General features: G+C 33.8%; 5 protein-coding genes across 6 annotated transcripts in view; 3 read left to right on the forward strand and 2 right to left on the reverse strand.

Annotated features, from left to right (window-relative positions):
* The window catches only part of LOC127069104 (circadian locomoter output cycles protein kaput-like), a 35,853-nt gene extending 30,294 nt beyond the window's left edge, over window positions 1-5,559 (reverse strand). The window contains exon 1 of the mRNA XM_051005809.1: window positions 5,272-5,559. The gene's annotated coding sequence lies outside the window, so the exon portion shown is untranslated. The remainder of the gene's footprint in view (window positions 1-5,271) is intronic.
* Window positions 5,560-7,228: 1,669 nt separating this feature from the next.
* LOC127069043 (heat shock protein 83-like) lies at window positions 7,229-10,469 on the forward strand. The gene is made up of 3 exons (XM_051005689.1): window positions 7,229-7,607; window positions 7,853-7,971; window positions 8,066-10,469. The coding sequence occupies exons 1-3, from the start codon at window positions 7,458-7,460 to the stop codon at window positions 9,963-9,965; spliced, it is 2,169 nt and encodes a 722-aa protein (XP_050861646.1). The 5' UTR covers window positions 7,229-7,457; the 3' UTR covers window positions 9,966-10,469.
* Window positions 10,470-10,920: 451 nt separating this feature from the next.
* LOC127069042 (staphylococcal nuclease domain-containing protein 1) lies at window positions 10,921-16,380 on the forward strand. Its single transcript, XM_051005688.1, has 9 exons — window positions 10,921-11,212; window positions 11,692-11,813; window positions 11,878-12,020; window positions 12,091-12,585; window positions 12,663-13,143; window positions 13,233-13,863; window positions 13,939-14,388; window positions 14,492-14,698; window positions 14,799-16,380. Exons 1-9 carry the CDS (start codon window positions 11,147-11,149, stop codon window positions 14,901-14,903), a joined length of 2,700 nt encoding a protein of 899 aa, XP_050861645.1. The 5' UTR covers window positions 10,921-11,146; the 3' UTR covers window positions 14,904-16,380.
* A 258-nt stretch (window positions 16,381-16,638) lies between these two features.
* LOC127069044 (methylosome protein 50-like) lies at window positions 16,639-19,022 on the reverse strand. Of its 2 annotated transcripts, none has more exons than XM_051005692.1 (6): window positions 18,932-19,022; window positions 18,103-18,226; window positions 17,653-17,989; window positions 17,407-17,579; window positions 17,122-17,314; window positions 16,639-16,918 (listed from the first exon to the last, which is right to left on the reverse strand). In XM_051005692.1, the coding sequence occupies exons 2-6, from the start codon at window positions 18,212-18,214 to the stop codon at window positions 16,738-16,740; spliced, it is 996 nt and encodes a 331-aa protein (XP_050861649.1). In that variant the 5' UTR covers window positions 18,215-18,226; window positions 18,932-19,022; the 3' UTR covers window positions 16,639-16,737. The 2 variants fall into 2 exon arrangements, with proteins under 2 accessions (XP_050861649.1, XP_050861648.1); XM_051005691.1 differs by lacking the exon at window positions 18,932-19,022 and adding an exon at window positions 18,426-18,567 and having other exon boundaries at window positions 18,103-18,344.
* A 112-nt stretch (window positions 19,023-19,134) lies between these two features.
* Window positions 19,135-22,898, forward strand: LOC127069046 (vesicle-associated membrane protein/synaptobrevin-binding protein-like). The gene is made up of 6 exons (XM_051005695.1): window positions 19,135-19,419; window positions 20,676-20,831; window positions 20,915-21,027; window positions 21,094-21,273; window positions 21,364-21,465; window positions 21,610-22,898. The coding sequence occupies exons 1-6, from the start codon at window positions 19,362-19,364 to the stop codon at window positions 21,757-21,759; spliced, it is 759 nt and encodes a 252-aa protein (XP_050861652.1). The 5' UTR covers window positions 19,135-19,361; the 3' UTR covers window positions 21,760-22,898.

Genomic DNA, 22,898 nt, shown 5'->3' on the forward strand with positions numbered 1-22,898 from the left:
ACAGCATAAAGTAGTTAAGATTTAATCTTGTTTGTTAAGATGTCAGTTATACCATAAATGATGCGTAGTATCAATGTGTTTCTGTATATGATTTTGATTACAAATAAATATGTAGATATGTAAACAATTACATAAATATATAAACAATATAATATGTAAGCTATGTTACCACATAAATATATAAGCAATATTATGGGTATCCATTAAAAAAAAAAAAAGAAAAACGTGATTTTCACAATTAGAAAAGGTCACAAGAAAAAAACAACATTTACATATACTTTGTAGCTCAGTCAAAACTATGGAAATTGTCCTTCTTAAACTTTTTTGTAATTTCAACCAATCGCGAGATATTTGTTCGAACATTTATAAATGCCTCCCTTGCTCTCTCTCTCTCTCTCTCTCATCTCTCTGTGCGCGCGCGCGTGTGTACATTTATATATCATACAATCATAATCCTCGGAAGAAAAAAAAGGCAAATCTTTTGTCTATAAATATCTACAATAAATATAATTTTGACATTAAATATGATTTATTCTTTGACATCTCTTATTTTCGTCTGGGTTGCGAGTGACGTTGGAAGAATAACTCGTAGAAATCAAAAAAAGGTGGTGAGAATCCACGCGCGACCACCCGTCATCCGCGCTAAGCATCGCGTATCGAATGGCCTCTCATCCTTTTACTCTCGCGTGTGCGTACACGCGCCTGAATACTTCTTGCCGATTCATAAAACAAAAAAAGGAAGAAAAAACCGTCCAAACGAGAATCCGATTTATTTGTCTCAAATGATTACGAAAAGATATCGTTCATTTGCATAAAGCCGTACGATATTAGTATTTACTACAGAACATTTTCATTTCATTTCATTTACAATTACTCCGCTTGTTTAACCAGTTAATAATAACATAAAATATATAATAAGTAAAAAAAAAAAGGAAAAGAAAGAGAAAAGAGAAAAAAGAAGGGAAAAAGAGGGATGGAAGAAGATATAGATATACATTTACCACGCGAGATAGTATGAAAATACTGGAAGATTAGTCTGCTGGCGAGGCAGGACGTAAGTACACGTGGCTTCTTCGTAAAACAGTATACCGAAGGCGATATAGCTCTACTTCATCTCGAAGAATAGAAAAATCTCTTTGGCCTCGATGAGCAGCCATTAGATTAATCGTCTTTTATACGAGTTCCAACCAGCAAATCTTGGAGAGTTCGATGCCACCCATGGATTATAAGACCTCCTTTTTATCCTTTTCTTATCGGAAGCAAATTATCCTTGCTTATTTATTTTTTATTAAAACGTTTTTGACATTTAAAATATTAGAAAAAAATGCACTTAAATATTGTTATGCCTTAAAGCTCCTAATTCGCATATTCATAATATTTATTAGATCAATTTCTTCAGCTCGTAGCGATGACGAATGAAAGGAAAAGAACAAAAAGAAAAAGAAAACGTAACATTTGATTTGCATTTACATGAATCACGATTTAATCGAAGTTTTACAAAGTCAGAAGAAAGACTACGATTATTACTATACGTGCACCATAAACATCATATAATAAATATCAGCATAAATGCCAATCGGAAATGATATCCTCTTAAAATCTATATATTTTCGTTTTTCCATTAATTCGCTCGAATCCTTTCTCTTTCCACTCAAAAATTGTTTTTCTAGGTATATGACAAAAAAAGAAACGAATAAAGAAAGTATCTGCAAAGTCATTCGTTGTTTACATATTTATGAAATGCATTCGTTAACTTTCAACGATATAATTCCGTACTGTACGATACGATAAGTGAAAGAATCGAATTTTTTCAACGTCCAACTTTATTATTAGTAATTATATATTGCCAATACAATCGCAAAAGACAAAAATACGATAATTAATAACGAAGATATTTTCTTTCGCACGATAATATGGAAAAAAAATTATATACACTCACTCGTCGAATATAAATTAAGAATCATGCATCGCTGTCTTGCCATTTCTGATAAAATTATGTGTATGTAATTTACAAATTTATTTCGTGCACATATAGCTCGGATGTTAACAGCTGTTACAAAGATATTACGAAAATAATGAAATAATAATGTAAAAAAAATAGTGAAAAGAAAAGAAAAATCCTTAGAAAGAGAAACGCTGAAGAACCACTCGAACTTAATATCGCTCGTTAACTGCGTAGTTAACTCTTCTTCGATAAATGAACACTTTTCTCTGCCATTCTCGATAAGATAAGAATGATTCCCTTGTAAAATCGGCAGATCGAAATCTTTTCTTTACGGTCCGACAAACCGCATCCCTCTATACAAAGTTAAAAGAGCTCATGCGGAGACTAAACTCGCAAGGATCGCGAGCTACCCCTTCTCCAAAGCTCTTCGTGACTGACTTACTCCACCTGTCGCAGGTGTGCATTTGCGAATTCAAGAAAAAAAGGGAAGAAGGATTTAAAAAAAATAAATAAATAAAAAAGAAAAAAGAAAATAAAAAAAAGACTTTTGAACTTAATCGTGCTTTCGAAGGTTTTAACTTTGCATTTCGCAACTTAATTCGGATGTGTAAATAATTTCTCGTCAAATCTCTTCTTCAAATAAATGGAATGTTTTTGAGATAATGCGAGTAACTTCAATTGCAAGTGCATAAGTCCGGTTAATTAGATTCATCTGTAATGAATCTTTGTGCGTGATATTTTTGAATCGATAAAAAAGGGAACTACCGTACCAATCACGGTACGGTAAATCAGAAATTTCTAAACGAATGAACGAACGAACGAGCGAACGAGCGAACAAGCGAAGGCTCTAAAAATTATTATGGAAAAAAGAAAATTGACGAAGTATTCTATTAATATTCGTTTTCAATTGTGAATGCTGGAAATAACGGAGAGGTTTATCAGTTTATCGAAATAAACAGGTTAAAGAGAAGAAAAAGAATGAACACGCAAGGTCTGCGTTCGACCTTTGATCGCGTTTCAAAGTCTCGAAATTCAATGACGATTAGTATATTTATTATCCAGACGAGAGCAACTCGTGCTTACTTTTTTTTTCTTTTTTTTTTCTTTTTTATTTATTTTTTTCGGTATCTACGTAAAATGTGATGTCCGATCACCTTTTTAACGCAACGATTATGTCTTTTTTTTCCATTATGTCTTTTTTCAAAGCAAATAACGAAATTAGAAAGTGCAATGCAATTTATATAGCTTTTTAAAATTGCTATTGTAAGATCATACGTAACGTTTTACCAATATCTAAGGTTATTGAAAAATAAAAAAAAATGGAAAGAAAAAAAAAAGAGAGAAGATACGGATCACTGCTCCATGCAATATTGTAGAGAGTCACGAATCTAATCTTACGGAGAACTTCGATCGACAGTATTATTTAATCCTTAGTAGCGATAACAGTGAATATAGTTTCTTGAATACAAGGTCAACGCGTTTTAATTTTTTTAAAAAGCTTCAATCGTACTTTATGAAGCATGTTATATTTACGTTATAATCAATAGAGAGAGAGAGAGAGAGAGAGAGAGAGAGAGAGAGAGAGAGAGAGAGAGAGAGAGAGAGAGAGAAAATGCTTTTACAAATTCATCTGTTATCGATAGTAGTAACAATACTGTTTTAACATAACAGACGCTGCAATGAGTACGCGCTATTGAATCGAGAAAGACATACCAAAAATAAACAATGTCCACCTTGCTTCGATAAAAGAGATATATTTTTGAAGCTTTGGAGAAAGTACCGAGAGGGAGAAAAAGTGAGATAGAAAGACAGATATAGACCGAGAGAGAGAGAGGGAGAAAGACGATTCCAAATATGTCTCACATGGTGACCTCTATCGACAAGAGAAAGAACGGGGTCTATTTTATCGACGATACCGAGAGTCCTGGGTTAATGACCTCGACGTTAAGGAGCGTCTGACCTATATATCGTCGACCAAACTCAGAGAGAACGTTCTCACGTTTGTACGTCCCTTCTTTCTCCTTGGTATTTTCATATGTGTATGGCGTGTACAAGACCCCATCCTCCCCGTTGACTCTCTGACTCTTCTAACTAACTCCTTCAACCACGGATGCACGTTCTTTTTTTTCTTTTTTCTTTTTCTTCGTCTTTATCTTTATCTTTATCTTTTTCTTTTTCTTTTGGTGTCCGTCATACGACCTTCTCGAAATATTTCAACGAGTTGCTGACAAATACAGAATCTATCATTAATTTATGTAGATCATTCCGTTCGCAAAGTAGCGGACATTTTTCTTTTTTTTTTCTTCGTGAACGAAAAATACAACCCGATCATCTCTGATAAACGACAAATTCTGATCGATTGATTGTAAAAGAGAATGATTTGACAAGATTTATTTGGGAACTTATTATTTTGAATTCAACTAATAGCTACTGAGAGCACAAGTATTATGCCGCTCTCTTTCTTTTTGAAGGCACCATTCACATTTACCATATGCAAGCATAAAGAAACAAATCCATGATCTTTCTCACATTTATATTTTCTAGCGATTATTGATCACTCCCTTTCCTGTATAAATTCATGACTTTGTCTTACTCTATCTTAATTATTTCTGCAATGTGTGTACATGCGTGCGTGCGTGCGCGCGCGCGTTGTATGTACACCTAGTTAATAGTCAAGATTTGGGTCAATAGTTTACCAATGACTTGCTTTTCGGCGATTTAAATCCCCCGCGCATCTCTTCGAAATGCCAGCAGACGCAACAATAGTGTCCAAGTATTACGTTTAGAAAAAGAAAGATGTCAATGAACTCCGCAAACACTATTACTTCACCTTGAGACAATAACAACGAGGGGAGGAAAGTGGCACGAGGGCAATAACGTTGGGAGTCAATGCCCCGCGTTATGACAATAGAGAACACACCCGAAAACTAGGGGCCACGAGATCGACAGTGTATGTAGACTTAAACGACGACACGACGACCACAATGATGATACTGACGACGATCACGACGATATCGATATCGACATCGACGTCGACGTCGACGTCGACGTCGACGACGACATCGACGTCGACGTCGACGTCGACGACGACGACGACGACGCGACGACGACGACGACGACGACCACGACGACCATGACGATCGCAACGACCACGACGACGACGACGACGACGACGTCGACGTCGACGTCGACGTAAAATAATCCAACGTTCATCGATCGTCCAATAAAACATGGCATTTCTTCTTTAGTAAGATGCAAAATAAGAAAAGGAGAAAAATATATATGAATATGCAAATAATCATGATAATGTATTTGTAAATACTCACCAGCTTAACACGGTCACCAAAAAATATGAAGCTTTTTCCAACGTAATCCTCCGAGTTCGAAAATTCTGCTTTTGTTGTTTTCGGCCGCGAACGGCGACTACTTTCGTCACGATACACTACACATATTAACGCATGACGCACGCATTCATCATTGTCAAATTCGATCCCCGATATCCGTAAGCACGGATGGCACTACCGTGAGACCGTAGTCAACACCAATCTCACACGAAATCACACTGGCGCTTAACGCAGCAGCGACACACTGCCGCCATGTTTCCTCTCGTCCATTCTCTTACTCTCGACGAATTTGACCGATCATTACCGAATATGAACGATATCAGCCGAATATCATCGACTAATTTCGGGTATCATTCTGGATAATAACGCTATCTGGTAATCGATTATATCAACTAAAAATATATCATTTTCCGCTTTTAACACCGGCGGGAAACAGCTTCCATCAAATCTGAATTACCACGCGATTCAAAGTCCTCTAATATCAAATCAATGTCGACGTATTAAGAGTAATATTACTTCGATTAAATACATACAATACCGCTTTGCTAAAATAAAAAAAAATACATATTTCTTATATAGAAACAATATATGAAAAGTTCTGCGTTGATCGCGTTTTAATGCCACCTCATCGAATATTTTCTAAGTACGTTCAATATTTATACAGAAAATATGTCGAGGTTAATCGAATATATTTATTCCTCGAGTACAATTATTTCTTCTTTTTCTCTATCGTTTTAGAAACATAAATACATGCATATGTGACTTTAACAATTTTCATTCTAACCTGCTTAAAAAATTCCATCGAAGTTCATATTCTATCGTATTAAATTAGACATTTTATTCTCTCTATTAAACTCTTTATTGATAATACATTTTGTGACATTATAAAATGTTAAAAGAATATATTATTGTCAGAAAATAAAATAACCTCAAGCGATCGAGTATAAATAAAACGCAATTCAATAAAATTATTTTTATCTGAGCTACTTGCGAAGATTGTGTAAGCTGTTAGGATGCAAATGATTTGCTAGTACACGAGTAGAGTGCATTAAACTACGCCTATTTGTGACGTCATGCGTTTAAAATTTACATCCGAGAATTAAAAATGTATGTACATTGAATCATTTTCGAAATTTCACGAATGTTCATAAATCGTTGATAGAAATGTTAAGCTCTGATTAAAGATCTTCTGTTCTATGTAATTTTCAACGTATCTAAAGTCTTTAGTTGTAATCGTTACTATACGAAATTTAACATAAATTCGTATATTAACGATTTAATAATATTCAAAGAGAAACACGACACCATTATATCTCATATTTCCCCCATTTAAAACATTTTATTTATATCGACGTTACCGCATAAGAAACGTATCTATTCCTATTTCTATTCTAATTATTTCTTATATCAAACCAAGTAAACGACGACTCGTTTTCATAAAACTATCTTTTTTTCGAAAATAGTTTAAAAAATTGACGAAACGAAAGGAAATTATTTGGTAAGAGATGATAGGAAATAAAGTTGATATTATCGAAATGTCATCGCAAGATGAATTTAATTTGATCGAAATGACATGTTAACAATCGAATTACGATAAAATGATAATAACTTTTTGTTATTTCTTTCGTCAATTTGGAATATAATCATTCCGAAGGAGTCATTCGCGATGCTTCTAGATACGCGTCTGGACGGTTCGTTTTCCGGTTACTATGTTTATCGATTCAACGACGATTAAAACTCGTCGATTTTTTTTAACAGAAGAAACAATAGTAAATAGGTCCGATGTTAACGATAATTCGTAGTATGATTTTTACGATAACTTTCAACGCAATTCATCCTCACAATAATTAAGGTAAGTTGATTTGGTAGACTCAAATTTGGTAGAACGTTCGCGAATTCGTTCATACTTCCGCCGTGCGTCTTCTAGAATCTTCATCACTCGATAAAAGCGACGCGATCCCCCCTTTTCTCAGGATTTTCTGAACGGACAGCGTGCGGGACTGATCGTATCGTACGAGACGTACAAAAGAAAAGAAAAGAAGAGAAGAATTTAATTCTTTGATCGATCGTTTTCCAATAAAAAAAGGAACTTTTAACGTTTGTGCGATTAAGTGAACAATATATTTTTGACATTTCCTGTGATTTAATAAAATTTGACATAGAACAAGATGCCGGCCGACGTTGCAATGGTAGATGCCGGTGAAGTCGAAACGTTCGTTTTCCAAGCCGAAATTGCTCAGTTGATGAGCTTGATCATCAATACTTTCTATTCGAACAAAGAGATCTTCATCCGAGAATTAATTTCCAACGCATCCGATGTGAGTTTCTTTTTTCTTTTTTGATTTTTTTCTTGCTCGTTTTCTTTCCTTTTTCCTTCCTTCCTTCCTTCCTTCCTTCCTTCCTTCCCTTTTTCCTCCTTACCTTTACCTTTTACCTACGTGCTTGGCCTACAAACGTACAACAAGAATATATTACAGAATTCTATAAATTTACTCCTTCTTCTCTTACGCAAAAAATACTATTTATTATTTATGATCTTTAACTGTTCCTTTTTATGTTCCAGGCGTTAGACAAAATTCGTTATGAGTCCCTTACCGAACCATCAAAACTTGATACTTGCAAAGAATTATTCATCAAGATTGTTCCTAATAAGAATGACCGTACGCTTACTATTCTCGACTCGTTAGTATTTTCCCTTTAACTCTCAGAAAATATATAATTTTTGAACTTATATCTCAAACATATTCGTCTAACTTTTTTCTTTTTCTTATTACAGCGGCTGTGGTATGACTAAAGCTGATCTTGTCAATAATTTAGGTACCATAGCAAAGTCCGGTACTAAGGCTTTTATGGAAGCTTTGCAGGCCGGAGCTGATATTTCTATGATTGGTCAATTTGGTGTTGGCTTTTATTCTGCATACCTAGTAGCAGATAAAGTTACTGTAATTTCAAAACACAATGACGATGAACAATATTTATGGGAATCTTCTGCTGGTGGTTCCTTCATAGTTCGCCCTGACAATGGAGAACCTATTGGACGAGGTACTAAAGTGATCTTGCACATCAAAGAAGATCAGACCGAATATTTGGAAGAAGCAAAGATTAAAGAGATCGTCAAGAAACATTCGCAATTTATTGGCTATCCAATAAAATTAGTCGTTGAAAAAGAGAGGGATAAGGAATTAAGTGATGATGAAGAAGAAGAGCCTTCAAAAGAAACTGAAAATGAAGATGATAAACCAAAAATTGAAGATGTTGGAGAAGATGAAGAAGAGGACAAACCCAAAGACGAAAAGAAAAAGAAGAAAAAGACTATCAAGGAAAAATATACAGAGGATGAAGAACTTAATAAGACCAAACCAATATGGACAAGAAACCCAGATGATATTACTCAAGAAGAATACGGTGAATTTTATAAGAGCTTGACGAATGATTGGGAAGATCATTTGGCTGTAAAACATTTCTCCGTTGAAGGTCAACTTGAATTCAGAGCTTTGCTATTCATACCGCGAAGAGCGCCATTTGATCTTTTCGAAAACAAAAAGAGAAAGAACAATATTAAATTGTACGTGAGGAGAGTCTTCATTATGGACAATTGCGAAGACTTAATTCCGGAATATCTCAACTTCATCAAAGGTGTTGTGGATAGCGAAGATCTTCCACTAAATATCTCTCGTGAAATGTTACAACAGAATAAGATACTCAAAGTTATCAGGAAGAATCTTGTAAAGAAATGTTTGGAGCTTTTTGAGGAATTATCCGAGGATAAGGAAAATTATAAGAAATGTTACGAACAATTCAGCAAAAATTTGAAATTGGGTATTCACGAGGATAGTCAAAACAGAAAGAAACTTTCGGAATTACTGCGATACAACACATCTGCTTCGGGCGATGAAATGTGTTCACTTAAAGATTATGTTGGCCGTATGAAAGAAAGTCAGAAACATATTTATTACATCACAGGAGAAAGCAAAGAACAAGTAGCCAATAGTTCTTTCGTTGAACGCGTTAAGAAACGTGGCTTTGAAGTAGTGTACATGACCGAGCCAATTGATGAATACGTTGTGCAACAACTGAAAGAATTTGATGGAAAGCAATTGGTCTCTGTCACTAAGGAAGGCTTGGAACTTCCAGAGGATGAAGAAGAAAAGAAGAAGAGAGAAGAAGACAAGGCTAAATTTGAAAATCTTTGCAAAGTCATGAAGGATATCCTCGACAAAAAAGTAGAAAAAGTAGTTGTCTCGAACAGGCTCGTTGATTCGCCATGCTGCATTGTTACATCTCAATATGGCTGGACCGCAAACATGGAAAGAATAATGAAAGCACAAGCTCTTCGTGACACATCTACCATGGGATACATGGCTGCGAAGAAACATTTAGAAATCAATCCTGATCATCCTATAATGGAAAATTTAAGACAAAAAGCAGAGGCTGATAAACATGACAAATCTGTTAAAGACTTAGTAATGCTTTTATTTGAAACTGCCCTTCTTTCATCAGGCTTTGCTCTTGAAGATCCACAAGTACATGCATCGAGGATATACAGAATGATTAAATTGGGTCTTGGCTTCGATGACAATGACACACCGAACGTAGAGGAAGAAAAGATGGACACAGAAGTTCCTGCCCTTGAAGGAGATGCCGAAGAAGCTTCGAGGATGGAAGAAGTAGATTAATACTCTATGTCTGATATATTAACATAATACCCAAAGACTTTAGGATGTAGAAAAAGACTGTTGCCGACTAATTGTACCGATAGTATTTCGTTTTCTTTTTTTCTTTTTCTATTTTTTGCCTCGTCAAGTCTTATAACAAGACAGAGTGAGGTGTCATGCTTTCCTTTTTTTTTTTAAGTGTGTGTTGTTGAGCTAATTAGTATACTCTTGGAAAATATGAGCTGAGAGTGCGTAAGTGTACATTAGTTATGTCTGCGTGTTTCTAGAGATAATTCATATTTGAGCCTGCCACTTGATTCTGTCTAAAAATTTGTTTAAAAAAGAAATATTTTTTATATATAAGCGAGGCAATTTTGATCTGTTCTTTTTATCTTTCTGCTTTTTCATTATTCTTTTATCATTTTTCACTTTCGTCATTCCGTGATAAGACCATATAGATTAAATATTTAAAACGTTGTAAGCATAACAATTTCATCTGAAATAAAATGTCTTTAAATTTAAAAACTGTTGCAAATCACTTTTCCTCTTTTAAATACTTAATTCCTTATAACTTTGAAATAGGTATTATATTTAGTTAGTGTGCCGCATTCGTGTATCGATAATTCTATTCTCTCTGATGCGCTAATTTAATAATTTGAATAAATTCTAATGACTGTAGAGGGCAGTGAAAAATTTTTTCTTGAGACAACATTGGTGTAAGAGTAATTGATAATTCCAGGAAATTTAAGAAAACATAAAAGAATTTAAGTATGAATAAATACGTTTTTCTTAATTAAATTCAAAGAGAAAGGTCATACAAATAAACACACAACTGATCGATAAATAAAGAACGTTTCGTTAGATTTCAAATAACAAAAAGAAATGGTTAATCCGCTAGAGTGCGACACCGCTGTTTATCGAAGTGTCGCGTGTTGCCACATCACCACCAAATCAAACGAGTTCGTGCGATGTTTTCTGTGTAGGTCGCGCTACTACCGACTAATCCACGATACGTGGAAAGCAGCGTGAGTTTTTCTGCTTCATACAACATGTCAAATTATTGTTGAATTTCTCTTAATTATTTGACGCTAGAAATCGTATTTATTACGATCTTAGTGGATTTTAATTCGCGATAACGTCGGAACGGCCCTACGTTCGATTAGACATTTTCTTTTCGTTTCTTGAGAATCAGCGTTTTGCATATGCACGGCACGATGAGCACACCAGCTCAGGGGCAAGTTAAACCAAGAAATGGTGTGGTTAAGCAGGTAAGCGTTAGGTACCTCATGATTTTTTTTATTCTATCCGAAAGATTTATTCGAAAGGGAGATAAATCTCCATCGGATAATTCATCCTAATATCAACGCGTGCATTTGCCTTTCATGTTCCTTCTTTCTCTTAAAGAGTATTTTTGCTAAAAAAAAGAAAAAAGTATACAACATATGGTCGTTATTTTCATCGTTCATTCATTTCTTTGAACGCCTTTACTTTACATTTCGTCATTCTAAACCATATGTCAATATTTAATTATTTTGCATCATAGAATGTAATATGGTAATATTTTATAACTTTTAAATCTCTCCTATAAATGATCTTAACAAGTAGAACTTTGTCTGTTAAATCTTGTATGAAAAGTACGTTTCTTTTATATAAAAAAGATATGTTAACTTATATAGTATTTTTTTACACTTAACACAGTATATTGGTAAGTATTATTTTATATATAAAGATATATATTTTTTTATAGGTAATATCAGGAGATACTATCGTTATTCGTGGACAGCCGATGGGAGGACCCCCGCCAGAAGTTACTATTACTTTGTGTAACATAACCGCTCCAAAATTAGAACGCTGGAAAGCAAATGACAAGTAAGGACAATTACTAAATTTTCAGATTAGAAGACATGCTATTTTAAAACTGACTAAATTACAGCATCGAAGAAAGTAAAGACGAACCATATGCCTGGGAAGCTAGAGAGTTTTTACGTAAGAAACTTATTGGCCAAGACGTGACTTTTACTACGGAAAAAACAGTTAATACTAATAAAACATACGGCACTGTTTGGCTTGGAAAAGGTATATATGTGTAACACGTACACGCAATTTATGTAGATATTGACAGTACTTAACAGTCTCTTTTTGGCAGATAAAAGTGGTGAAAATGTTATCGAGTCTTTAGTTTCCGAAGGCTTGGTTATCGTTAAAAAAGATAGTCGCAATCCTACAGGCGAACAAACGCGATTGATCGAATTAGAGAATGCTGCGAAAGCAGCTAACAAAGGCAAATGGTCTGATACGCCGGCTTCAGCACATGTACGTGACGTCAAATGGAACGTCGATGATCCTAGAAAATTGGTAGAAAAATATAGCAAGAAACCTGTTAAGGCTGTTATTGAATTTGTCTTTAATGGATCAACTGTAAAAGCATTTTTATTACCTGAATTTTACAATATTGTATTGATGATATCTGGTATTCGTTGTCCTGGCTGGCCAAGTGGACGACGCGATGCTAATTCAGGTGATCCATATGCGGAAGAAGCAAGGTACTTTGTAGAGTCACGGCTTCTTCACAGAGATGTCGAGATAATACTTGAATCTGTAAATAACAACAATTTTGTTGGAAGTGTTATTCATCCTAAAGGTTAGTACTATCTATGGTGATATGGTAGAATGCAACGCCAACACACTACGTCACATACGATTCCATTTATTTAATAGGAAATATTGCGGAAATCCTATTGAGCGAAGGTTTCGCCAAATGTCAAGATTGGTCTATCAGTAACAGTAAATCTGGTGCAGAAAAGCTCTATCTTGCAGAAAAAGCTGCCAAAGAGGCACGATTACGTTTATGGAAGGACTATAAGCCATCTGGGCCGCAAATCGAATTTACTGGTACTATTGTTGAAATTGTAAATGCAGATGCGTTTATTATCAGGACACAAAATGGGGAAAACAAAAAAGTCTTTTTAAGTAGCATTCGACCACCATCCAGAGAAAAGAAACCTGGCGAAGACATTAACAATGCTGTCAGGTCAAAAGATTTCCGACCTCTTTATGATATACCATGGATGTTAGAGGCGCGTGAATTTCTTAGAGAAAAATTTATCAGAAAAAACGTTAAAGTCGTAGTCGATTATACACAACCAGCAAGGGATAATTTTCCAGAAAAATTATGTTGTACAGTTATGTGTGGTAAAACGTAAGTTTGAAAGAAAAATTTTATTTTTATTTATATACCATATTTGAATGTAACACATCTATTTATGACACATGTATTTCTTTCCTCAGAAATATTGCAGAAGCATTAGTCTCAAGGGGTCTCGCTAAAGTGATAAAACACAAGCAAAGTGACGATCAACGTTCTTCTTATTACAATTTGCTTCAAGTTGCTGAAAGTAAAGCAGAAAAATCACAACATGGCTTGCATGCGAAAAAAGATATCCCGGTTCATAGATTAGTAGATCTTTCCAACGATCCTTCTAAAGCTAAAGCATTTTTAACGTCATTGAAGAGAGCACAAGGAATCAAAGCTGTGGTTGAATTCGTTACAAGTGGTTCGCGTTTAAAATTGTTCTTACCAAAAGAAGATCAACTTATAACATTTGTATTAGCCGGTATTAGAGCACCTCGATGTCAGAGGTCCTTACCTGGAGGAGGTATTATTAAAGCAGATGAGTATGGAGAGAAAGCTCTAGCTTTCACCAAGGAACATTGTTTCCAAAGAGATGTAGAAATTAAAATTGAAAGTACGGAAACTAAAGGGAGTGGATTTATAGGATGTTTAACCGTCAATGATATTAATATGTCTGTCGCTTTAGTAGAAGAAGGTTTAGCAGAAGTTGTGACTTTCCCTGATTTAGGTGAATTTACAAAAATGCTTAAGGCTGCAGAGGAGAGAGCAAAATCGAAAAAGCTTAATGTTGGTATTTCTTCGTTTATTTCTTAATATTTGAGATTAGATAGATATTCTTAATCGATTATTGATTCTTTGTAGATTTGGAAAAATCGCATCGAAGTGCAAGTTGAAAATGAAAAGAATGAAGATGAGAAAGAAGTTGCAGAAAGAAAAATTGATTATCAAGAAGTAGTTATTACAGAAGTTACAGAAGATCTTCATTTTTATGCTCAAAATGTCGAGCAGGGTAGTATGTTGGAAAACTTACTTTTACAATTACGACAAGAATTGGCCGCCAATTCTCCACTTCCTGGTGCTTACAAACCTACAAGGGGTGACTTGGCAGTTGCCAAATTTACAGGCGACGATCAATGGTATCGTGTCAAAACAGAAAAAGTATCAGGACCAAATGTTAGTGTATTTTATATCGACTATGGTAATAGAGAAACTATTAACGTAACGCGAGTCGCTGATTTACCTGCTCGTTTTGCGACTGACAAGCCTTATGCACACGAATACACACTTGCGTGTGTTGCTTTACCAAACGATGTAAGTAACTTTTTCTCATTTGAATGATAATAAACACAACAACAAGAACAAAAACATTTGGATTATTTATATGACAACGATATTAATTTGAATGAATTTACAGAATGACGATAAAAAAACAGCTGTGGAAGCATTTAAAGAGGACGTAATGGATAAAATATTACTATTAAACGTCGAATACAAAGTGAACAATAATCTCCATTCTGTAACTCTTGCCGATGCATCTACAAACGAAGATATTGCCAAAGGGCTCATTGCGGATGGACTGTTATTGGTTCAAAAACATAAAGATAAGAGACTTGGAAAATTGGTGAGTTGAGCTAATGTTAAGGCGGTATAACGTTTTCTATAATTCGGAAAATAATTTTTTCTTTTTCTTTTTTTTTTTGTGTGTACTCAATTTTTAATAGATTGAGGAATATACAAAAGCGGAAGAAGATGCCAAGCATAATCGTCGCAATATTTGGGTATATGGTGATATAAGAGCAGACGAAGATAAAGAATTTGGAGTGTAATCGAGTTACTGAAAACATTGAAAAATATTTCTGATCAAGCAAAAGTGATATAAAAAAAGACATTTTTGAAAAACATAATAATAAATGCATAATGATATATATATTGACTAGATTGATGGAAAAGAATGAATGTCGATATGAGAGTTACATATTGCATTCGTGATAATGCAATTATATTTCAGTATATAAAAGCCCGAAATGTACATAACAATTTAATTAATGTCCATAATTATTAACATGTTACAAAGGACAAAGTACAGATGCAGAAAATAAATGGATCAGACTGCCTCTACTGACATAACATATGTATTCTCATCGACGCATACATTCATTGCTCTTTGGTGCCACAATGTAAATGTTTTTTCAATCTGATCATGAATGAATTTTGATAAAATATTATTTAATGGTTCGCCAACCTATCCAACCTGTGTGCAATTTATATTTGTTAACATACCTTTATATGAACGAAAAGTAATGTTGATCTTTAGACGTATGTTACACTTAAAAGTTGGCTGCAAAAGTAGAATTCATTAAATATTAGGTAACATATCTGTTTATCTAATTAACAGATTGCATTTGAACATTGAAAGTGTTATATCAGATAAATACGTATCTCAGACGTGTTATGTTAAGGAGACTGTAGAGAATCAAATAAGAACTGGTTTGAAGGATGACTTATTTTAAACGAATAATAGGAATATATAACTCTAAATATTTTTGAAATCTTTCTTCTTTATCACGTAATTTTCTTTTTTTTTTTCTTTTTTTTTTTTTTTTTTCATTCCTTTGCTATATATTAAAAAAGTCATACGTTCTCTTTCTTTCATATAACTGATCCATATCATCGAAAAGCACACGATGTTGCATTTCTTTTTAAGCATAATAGACCATGTATTATTCAATATGATCTCAACTTTTAGCATGCTCAGTTTATCTTACTTTTTTTTTTCTAAGTTGGAAATAAGTCTATTCAATCATGGCTAATGATGATGAATCATATATTAGAAATGTGCGAACATTATCTTAACAAATATTTAATAAATATAACCATAAAAATTGCAGAGAAATTATAAAATATGAAATTTATACTAAATTTTCTATACATATTTAATTTTTTAAGTATTAAAAGCTTAATGCGTATGGAAAAATGGCGAATGTTTGTAAGGAAAAAAAAAAATGTGTAAGGGTTAAATACTCAATTAATTTTTTTCGACCATTGAGATGGGAATGTTATATTGAAATCATGTTATATATGATTAATTATGTAATACATGCTTCGCATTATATGATTTATGTCTTATAATTACGGAATTATGGTATTCTTCTACAAGGAAACATTTAATTATTGTCTTATATTGGGATTTAAGCAATCTTATTCAGCACTATACAACATCCAACGGATGAGAAGACAGTTGCCATTTATTTATAAATTACTTTGTTTTGTCTATATCACAACGAATAAACATTTCAATTTCGATGTAATGAATTTTTATTTACATTAGGAATGTAAATTACTTAACCAAATTATGGCCAGCCTAGAGAAAGAGAATCTTTGGAGATATCGATAATAGTTATACAAGATAACATTCCAATATATTTTTACACATTTGAGGATCGTTTTAAAAATTCTTGAAATTATAAATTACCTATATGATAGAATCGTTTGCTCTCTGGTATTGATAAAAAATATTCTAAGCAAATTTGTAAATGAAGCAACAATGAAATGAAAACTGCATTAAAATGTATAGAGAAACATTAATATTTCTATTTTATTAAAATGATCACAGTTAATCTTAATATAAAAATGATAAGTATAATGTTGGATCATACAAGATTAGATTGTATGTTTTAAAATCTTATCATCCCAGGAACATGACAACAGTTCATCATTGTACCACGTGAGTCCTCGTACAAAATCTGTATGTCTATTATCTTTATAAATAACAGTACAATCTTCATTTGTATCAAGAACTTTAACTACAATATCATCACAGCAACAAGCTATCTGTCTTGACCTAAAAAAAGATAGATACTTGTAAATTTTTTTAAATTATGAAATAAAACATCCTAATTGATTTAATGTCCAATATTAATTAGCAATCTTTGAAATGTGACAAGTACGATAATTATCAATGATATATGCATGCAAATAAGTGTTTAGATATTATTTGAAGATGAATTATTAATGTAAAAATCATGTTAAATTTCATTGTATTACCTTTCTGGATTTGGATTAAATAAAAGCTTATGTATTGATCTGGAAAATACTAATGACTCAAATAATACATCATCTGTCTTTCTAATATCTATTAATGTAACGCTTCCATCGTTTGCACCTATCGCTACAATGTTATTAGAAACAGGATTGCAGGATACTGAAGTCAAACCACAGCCATCTTTTTCCAAAATACCTTATAAAGTATAGAAAAAGATTTGTATCAATAAAAATGTCAAAATATAAGGTTCAGAATAATTCTATATCTCCCAAAGGGAGAAAACCTACATTGTGCAGGTTTTGATTTTCTTGTATCCCATATCAATGCACAGTTATCTAATGACGAAGATACAAATACAGAATTACTTCCTTGTTGTACATCAATTCCAGTTACAACATCTATATGACTAGAATGGAATGAATCTATAGACATTAGATTAGATATATCCCATACCTTTATACTACAACAAATGAAGATTATTATTTCTATATTTCTCTCGAATGACCCAAGATCTCAAACGACAAGAAACTTACCAACAATCCATTCCACCGGTCACTAAATGTGCGTTATCAGAAAATACTGATACTGTTGTAAGAGTATCGTCGTGTTGACAAGCATATCCTAAAGATTGTAATTCTTGTTGATCCAAATCCGGTATTTCAACTAGGCCTAGAATTTGTAGCAAACCGCTATCTTCGCCAATTACAAATTTATCTTTTTCTAGATATGCTCCGGTAGATATACCACTTATGGTTCTAGTCGTTAGAAAAGCCTTGCATCTACTAAAGTCTGAAATATCATTATAATACCACACAGTACCAGCCCAAAAACGATCTGTCATATTGCTAGCACCAAGAATAGCGCTATTTTCTGTAAATCAATCAGGCGTGTAAACGTTAATTGAGATATTGTACATTGGATATATATAAAATTATACTTAAATTCATATATAAATGTTGAATATTATTGATATTGAGTATTACCATTATATACTAATATAAATTGTAAATGTTTGTTAGAAAACGGTGGACGATCGGCCGGTGTTAAATTTCTGTAGATTTCGGCATTTAGATTCGGAGCGCTTGTAAAATCCATAATCTCAAGTCACTTATTATAACAATTAATTATTATTATTATTACATAAATTATCAAAATTCCAATGGCAATGTTCAAACCATGTGTTTGTTCAAATTACCCGGAGAAAAATCGTAAACTCTGTTTAAACCTATATTCATGTAATATCAAGTCGGTAAAGATTGAATAGTTTTTGAATTTGTAAATGGGATATATAATTCAACGCCTTTACCATTGTAATCTTTGTGCGAAATCAGCAAATTAATGCATAGCGTCGATCAAAGCAATAACATCATTGGCCGAACACTAATTCTTCACGGACAAATAACGAGATCTTTTTAGAATGCTTTTCGTCGTATTTATGATGCCAATTCTCATGTTAAAATAAGTCAAATTTCTTCCTTTGAAAAAAAAAGAAAAACAAAAATAAAATAAATATGTAATATATAAATGGATTAATAAACGCGCGAAATTCAAAGTAATTTTAATTGCTGTAAAATGAAAATAGGTACTATGAGATGCGTTAAGGTGTTAAGATGATATCCATATTATTATTAAGAAAACCAAAAAAAAAAGAAGGTACATAGATATATATGTATATTAAGTGCGAAGCATTTAAAAAAAAGAGCATTTCGAAAAAAATTAGAGTTTATAACAATTGCGAAACGCGATGAACGTTCTCGGTTTGAAAAAACCCATTGGAAGATAATTCGGAATTGTCTCGAAATTGAACGTTACATATTCTGGTACAACGCAAGACGACTTTTTGTCATAGCTCTTGTTTTGCTTTCGTCTTGCCTCTCCACTGATCTTCTAGGCCTTATTTCCTCACCGTCAAAATTTACATGTGGTCTGTAAAAGTAGAGAATATGATTACCGCGGTAATATCGTCGTGACGTAACGCGCCCAAGTACGCCTGATAATTTCCGTCGTGACGCATGCGTATTCGCTCGTGAGGAGAGAGAAAATTGGAATTAGTTGAACGGAATCCCGGAAAGCAAGTACGAGGTACGCGGTGGTGCCGTTTTAACAATATCACTGCGAGTACACGGAAAGTAAAAATCTATTGAATTACTGTTAATAAAATAGAAGAAACGAAAGCTCTTTACGTCGAGGTGACGCGACTCAACGTCCATTGGATTGTCGATCGACATTGAAAAAATATAGGATGGCGAAGCCTGCGCAAGTTTTACTTATCGAGCCGGAAGGCGAGCTACGATTCAGGGGTACGAAAGATCAACGATCTTCGTAATTTATCCTTCGACCGACAACGCCTTTCTTTCTTTTTTTCTTTCTTTTTTTACTCTATCCATCTCTCCTCCTTTTTATCTGTTTGAGTTTACCTCTCTGAGATATTTAGTTATACGTGCGTGCAACTTTGCTTGTATATCTCACGATACACAACAAAAAGTGACCGATTCATTCGAACGAATCCAAGTGCACACGGTGCACTGCGTTGTCAAGATGACGTAAGGAGATAGAGATAGAGATAGAGATAGAGATAGAGATAGAGAGAGAGAGAGAGAGAGAGAGAGAGAGAGAGAGAGAGAGAGAGAGAGAGGGAGAGGGAGGGAGAGGAGAGAGAGAGAGAGAGAGAGAGAGAGAGAGAAACGGTTCTTCTCGAATGTTTTCTTACTGTCTAACAATCCTTGCCAAGTTTAGAAATTTCAATTCGAGAAAATCCGACAAAAAGTGCCAAGTCGTACTTAACCCTATCCGTTGTACGTCATTCGCTGTCAAAGCCAAGACGATCATTTTATTGTGTGCCTTAACTTTTTACCCCCTCTCTTCTTTTGTATTCCACCTTACTTCCCCCTCTCCCTTCTCCCCTCTCATTCTCTCGTTTATTTCTTCCTTCCATCTTCTTCTCATCCACCACATACATGGGTTCTACTACCCTCGTATGTTATATGTTCTCTCCTCCCTTCCCCCATCACTTTCTTTACCGTTTATCTTTGGTCTTGCGTATGTTTTTGGTACAGATTTGCCTTTTCGCATTTAAAAACACGCGTCTAATTATACATGCAAAGAGTCAGATGATCTTTTGCACCTCTCTGGCGATGCTGTTAATGAGTCATGCATATGTTTTTTCACGTATCATGTAACATCTATGAACATATCCGAATCGTTGAATCTATTGCTTAAACAAAAAATCTTGAGCACATTGAACTTACTTTATATTTATTATACTTATTAAAACCATTCTGCTTATATCATTGTTTTTGTCATTGCTGCATTGGCAGTTACAACATGTCGCTATGCCATATTTAATATTTTTATTAAAATAGCGATCTTTGATCTGTGTTACTTCGCTAAAGTTATGTTATATTTTCTATAATAAAGATGTAAAATGATTATATTATCATTTTACATTTTAGTTTACCTTTGGTCCATTCTATCAAATTATATTTTATGATATATTCAAATATATTATGTATCTGTATTCTTTGAAAGAAGTAAATGTAGCAATAATTCTTTTTAGGTCCGTTCACTGGAGCTCCAGTCACATCTTATATAAAACTAATAAATCCTACCTCTAACAAAGTATATTTTAAAATAAAGACGACCGTACCAAAGAAATATTGTGTACGTCCTAACTCTGGAGCTTTAAAGCCAATGGAAGTCGCTGAAATAGCAGGTTAATTTTTAAATCTATTTAAATGTCGGCTAATAAAAAGTTTGTCAACGTTTGTTTATAAAATAGAATATTTTGTATTTCAGTATGCTTACAACCTTGTGATTTTGATCCAGCGGATAAAAATAAACACAAATTTATGGTTCAGAGTTTAATAGCTCCGGATAATGATTCAGATGATTATTTAAATAATGATGTGGTATGTATCACCACAAATATTTTTAACTATGATGCATTTGTATTATTACATATGCCAATTTTGTAGTGGAAAGATACAAAACCAGAGCAATTAATGGATTCGAAGTTAAAGTGCGTATTTGAGAATCCGGTAACAACTACTGCTGCAACTAAAACAACTACGACCACTACGACAACCAGGTCGGATACTAATACGAATAATGAGAAAAATAAAGGTACTGGAGATTCTGTGAAATCTTCTCCAAAGGTAAATTGCAATGAACGAGTTAATTTCTTTGAATGTTCTAACCTTGAGACGAAAGAATTATTTATACTATAAACATTTTCGCATCTTTAGGTATTGGAAGAAACAGAAGAGAAATTGTTAAAGGCTGCACAAGAGGTCACTCAGCTTAGAGTAGAGGAAAGTGCTCTTAGGCAGGAAAACCTTCAACTCAGGGTAAATGATAGGAAATGATAGTTTTACATATTTCATGATAATTCGATAAATCGTTTGTGCATTTTCTTCGTCTAACACAAGTAATACTAGGTATTAGTTTCGGTAGACTACTATTGACACTTATTTTTTCTTCTTTATCAACAGAGAGACTTAATGAAATACCGAAATGCAGCATTGGAGGATGCTAGAGGTTTGCCCGCGCAGAGCAGTAATCAGTTTTCTCCGACGTCAACCAGTTTTCTTATTGCCGTTGCAATGGTCATAGTAGGCTATTTGTTGGGAAAACTAATCTGAGCAGTCCTTATTCTTCAAATATACCTCGGCACATCCCTTCTTCCCCTACATTCTTAGTCTGCCCCTCTGCCATCTTCAGACTGCAAAGACCAATTTCAGTCGTACCATTACTTGGTTGTTCATAATAAATTGTATTAACACGAACAGTAGTGGTCTGCATTAATAGGGCTATTTGCTATGGGAATGTGCTTTGTCTGGTGAAGCAGCATTTGAAACTTTAAATCCTTTTTTAAGAAACGTTTGTTATGTTCCAAGCAAGGTATTTTGCAAGCAACGACCCAACGGTTTGGTATTGAAGTCACATTAGTTAATTGTTAAGCATCTAAGAAATGTTACTGATTTAAGTAGAAAACTTAAATAAATATCAAGTAGCATGTCTTGGATAAACGTTTAGGAGTTTATATATTCGTTTATACACATTTCCCACACATACACTTCTTACAAAAGGATTTTCGCTTTGAAACACTTGCCTGCGTCCTGTGTCTTTGCTACCATGCCACCACTAAGCCAAACAATTGTGTATACAAAATATTGATTTAAAGAAATTTAAGCAAGTTTCTTACTAAATTTTTCCGAACAGTCCAAAAAGTCTACCATTTATTAAATCAAACTCTGTTGGATCGCGCTTTTAGATCTCACTCCATTTTACTAATTAATCGCGAATATTCCAACATATTTCCTGTAATGGTTTTCTTTTTGCATTAAAGTGATTGAAAAATATGTAATAATACCGTTTAACGAGATCAAGCGTCATTGTAAACACTGTGTGTTCTATGAAGAATAACTCGGGCACGTTAACACTGTGATAGGTAATAACGCCTTATGATTCAATTGTATTTCGCGCCGACATTCGACGTCCAATGTGTCATCTTGTTCATTCTACATTTTCTATGTAGTTCGATTTGCTCGAAGATATTTATTATTGATTTGAAAAATACAGCAGAGAGGGAAGGGGGGCTGACTGAATAGTAGTGGTTCGTCATTGTCCATACGGTAGTGATGACTGCATCAACCAGCAGTGGCATATAATTTAAGAAGTTAATGCATTGAATTTATGACGCTTCAGTGTAATTTTTATTTCTTTATGTTTGTCTTATAAAAATTAAAAATAAAGATATCTCGGATGTCATACGACACAA

The sequence above is a fragment of the Vespula vulgaris genome, chromosome 14 (assembly GCF_905475345.1).
Source record: "Vespula vulgaris chromosome 14, iyVesVulg1.1, whole genome shotgun sequence".
Classification (NCBI taxonomy): domain Eukaryota; kingdom Metazoa; phylum Arthropoda; class Insecta; order Hymenoptera; family Vespidae; genus Vespula; species Vespula vulgaris.

What these genes read in the sequence shown, in the direction of transcription:
- LOC127069043 (XM_051005689.1), top strand. Translation starts at nt 7,458, where the DNA reads ATGCCGGCCGACGTTGCAATGGTAGATGCCGGTGAAGTCGAAACGTTC. An exon ending in TAATTTCCAACGCATCCGAT is followed by an intron (nt 7,608 to 7,852) that starts GTGAGTTTCTTT and finishes TTTATGTTCCAG; the next exon opens with GCGTTAGACAAAATTCGTTA. An exon ending in ACGCTTACTATTCTCGACTC is followed by an intron (nt 7,972 to 8,065) that starts GTTAGTATTTTC and finishes TTCTTATTACAG; the next exon opens with CGGCTGTGGTATGACTAAAG.
- LOC127069042 (XM_051005688.1), top strand. Translation starts at nt 11,147, where the DNA reads ATGCACGGCACGATGAGCACACCAGCTCAGGGGCAAGTTAAACCAAGA. An exon ending in GAAATGGTGTGGTTAAGCAG is followed by an intron (nt 11,213 to 11,691) that starts GTAAGCGTTAGG and finishes ATTTTTTTATAG; the next exon opens with GTAATATCAGGAGATACTAT. An exon ending in ATAAGAGACTTGGAAAATTG is followed by an intron (nt 14,699 to 14,798) that starts GTGAGTTGAGCT and finishes AATTTTTAATAG; the next exon opens with ATTGAGGAATATACAAAAGC.
- LOC127069044 (XM_051005692.1), bottom strand. Translation starts at nt 18,214, where the DNA reads ATGGATTTTACAAGCGCTCCGAATCTAAATGCCGAAATCTACAGAAAT. An exon ending in ATTTATATTAGTATATAATG is followed by an intron (nt 17,990 to 18,102) that starts GTAATACTCAAT and finishes ATTGATTTACAG; the next exon opens with AAAATAGCGCTATTCTTGGT. An exon ending in TTTAATCCAAATCCAGAAAG is followed by an intron (nt 16,919 to 17,121) that starts GTAATACAATGA and finishes ATCTTTTTTTAG; the next exon opens with GTCAAGACAGATAGCTTGTT.
- LOC127069046 (XM_051005695.1), top strand. Translation starts at nt 19,362, where the DNA reads ATGGCGAAGCCTGCGCAAGTTTTACTTATCGAGCCGGAAGGCGAGCTA. An exon ending in GGAAGTCGCTGAAATAGCAG is followed by an intron (nt 20,832 to 20,914) that starts GTTAATTTTTAA and finishes TTTGTATTTCAG; the next exon opens with TATGCTTACAACCTTGTGAT. An exon ending in AGGAAAACCTTCAACTCAGG is followed by an intron (nt 21,466 to 21,609) that starts GTAAATGATAGG and finishes CTTTATCAACAG; the next exon opens with AGAGACTTAATGAAATACCG.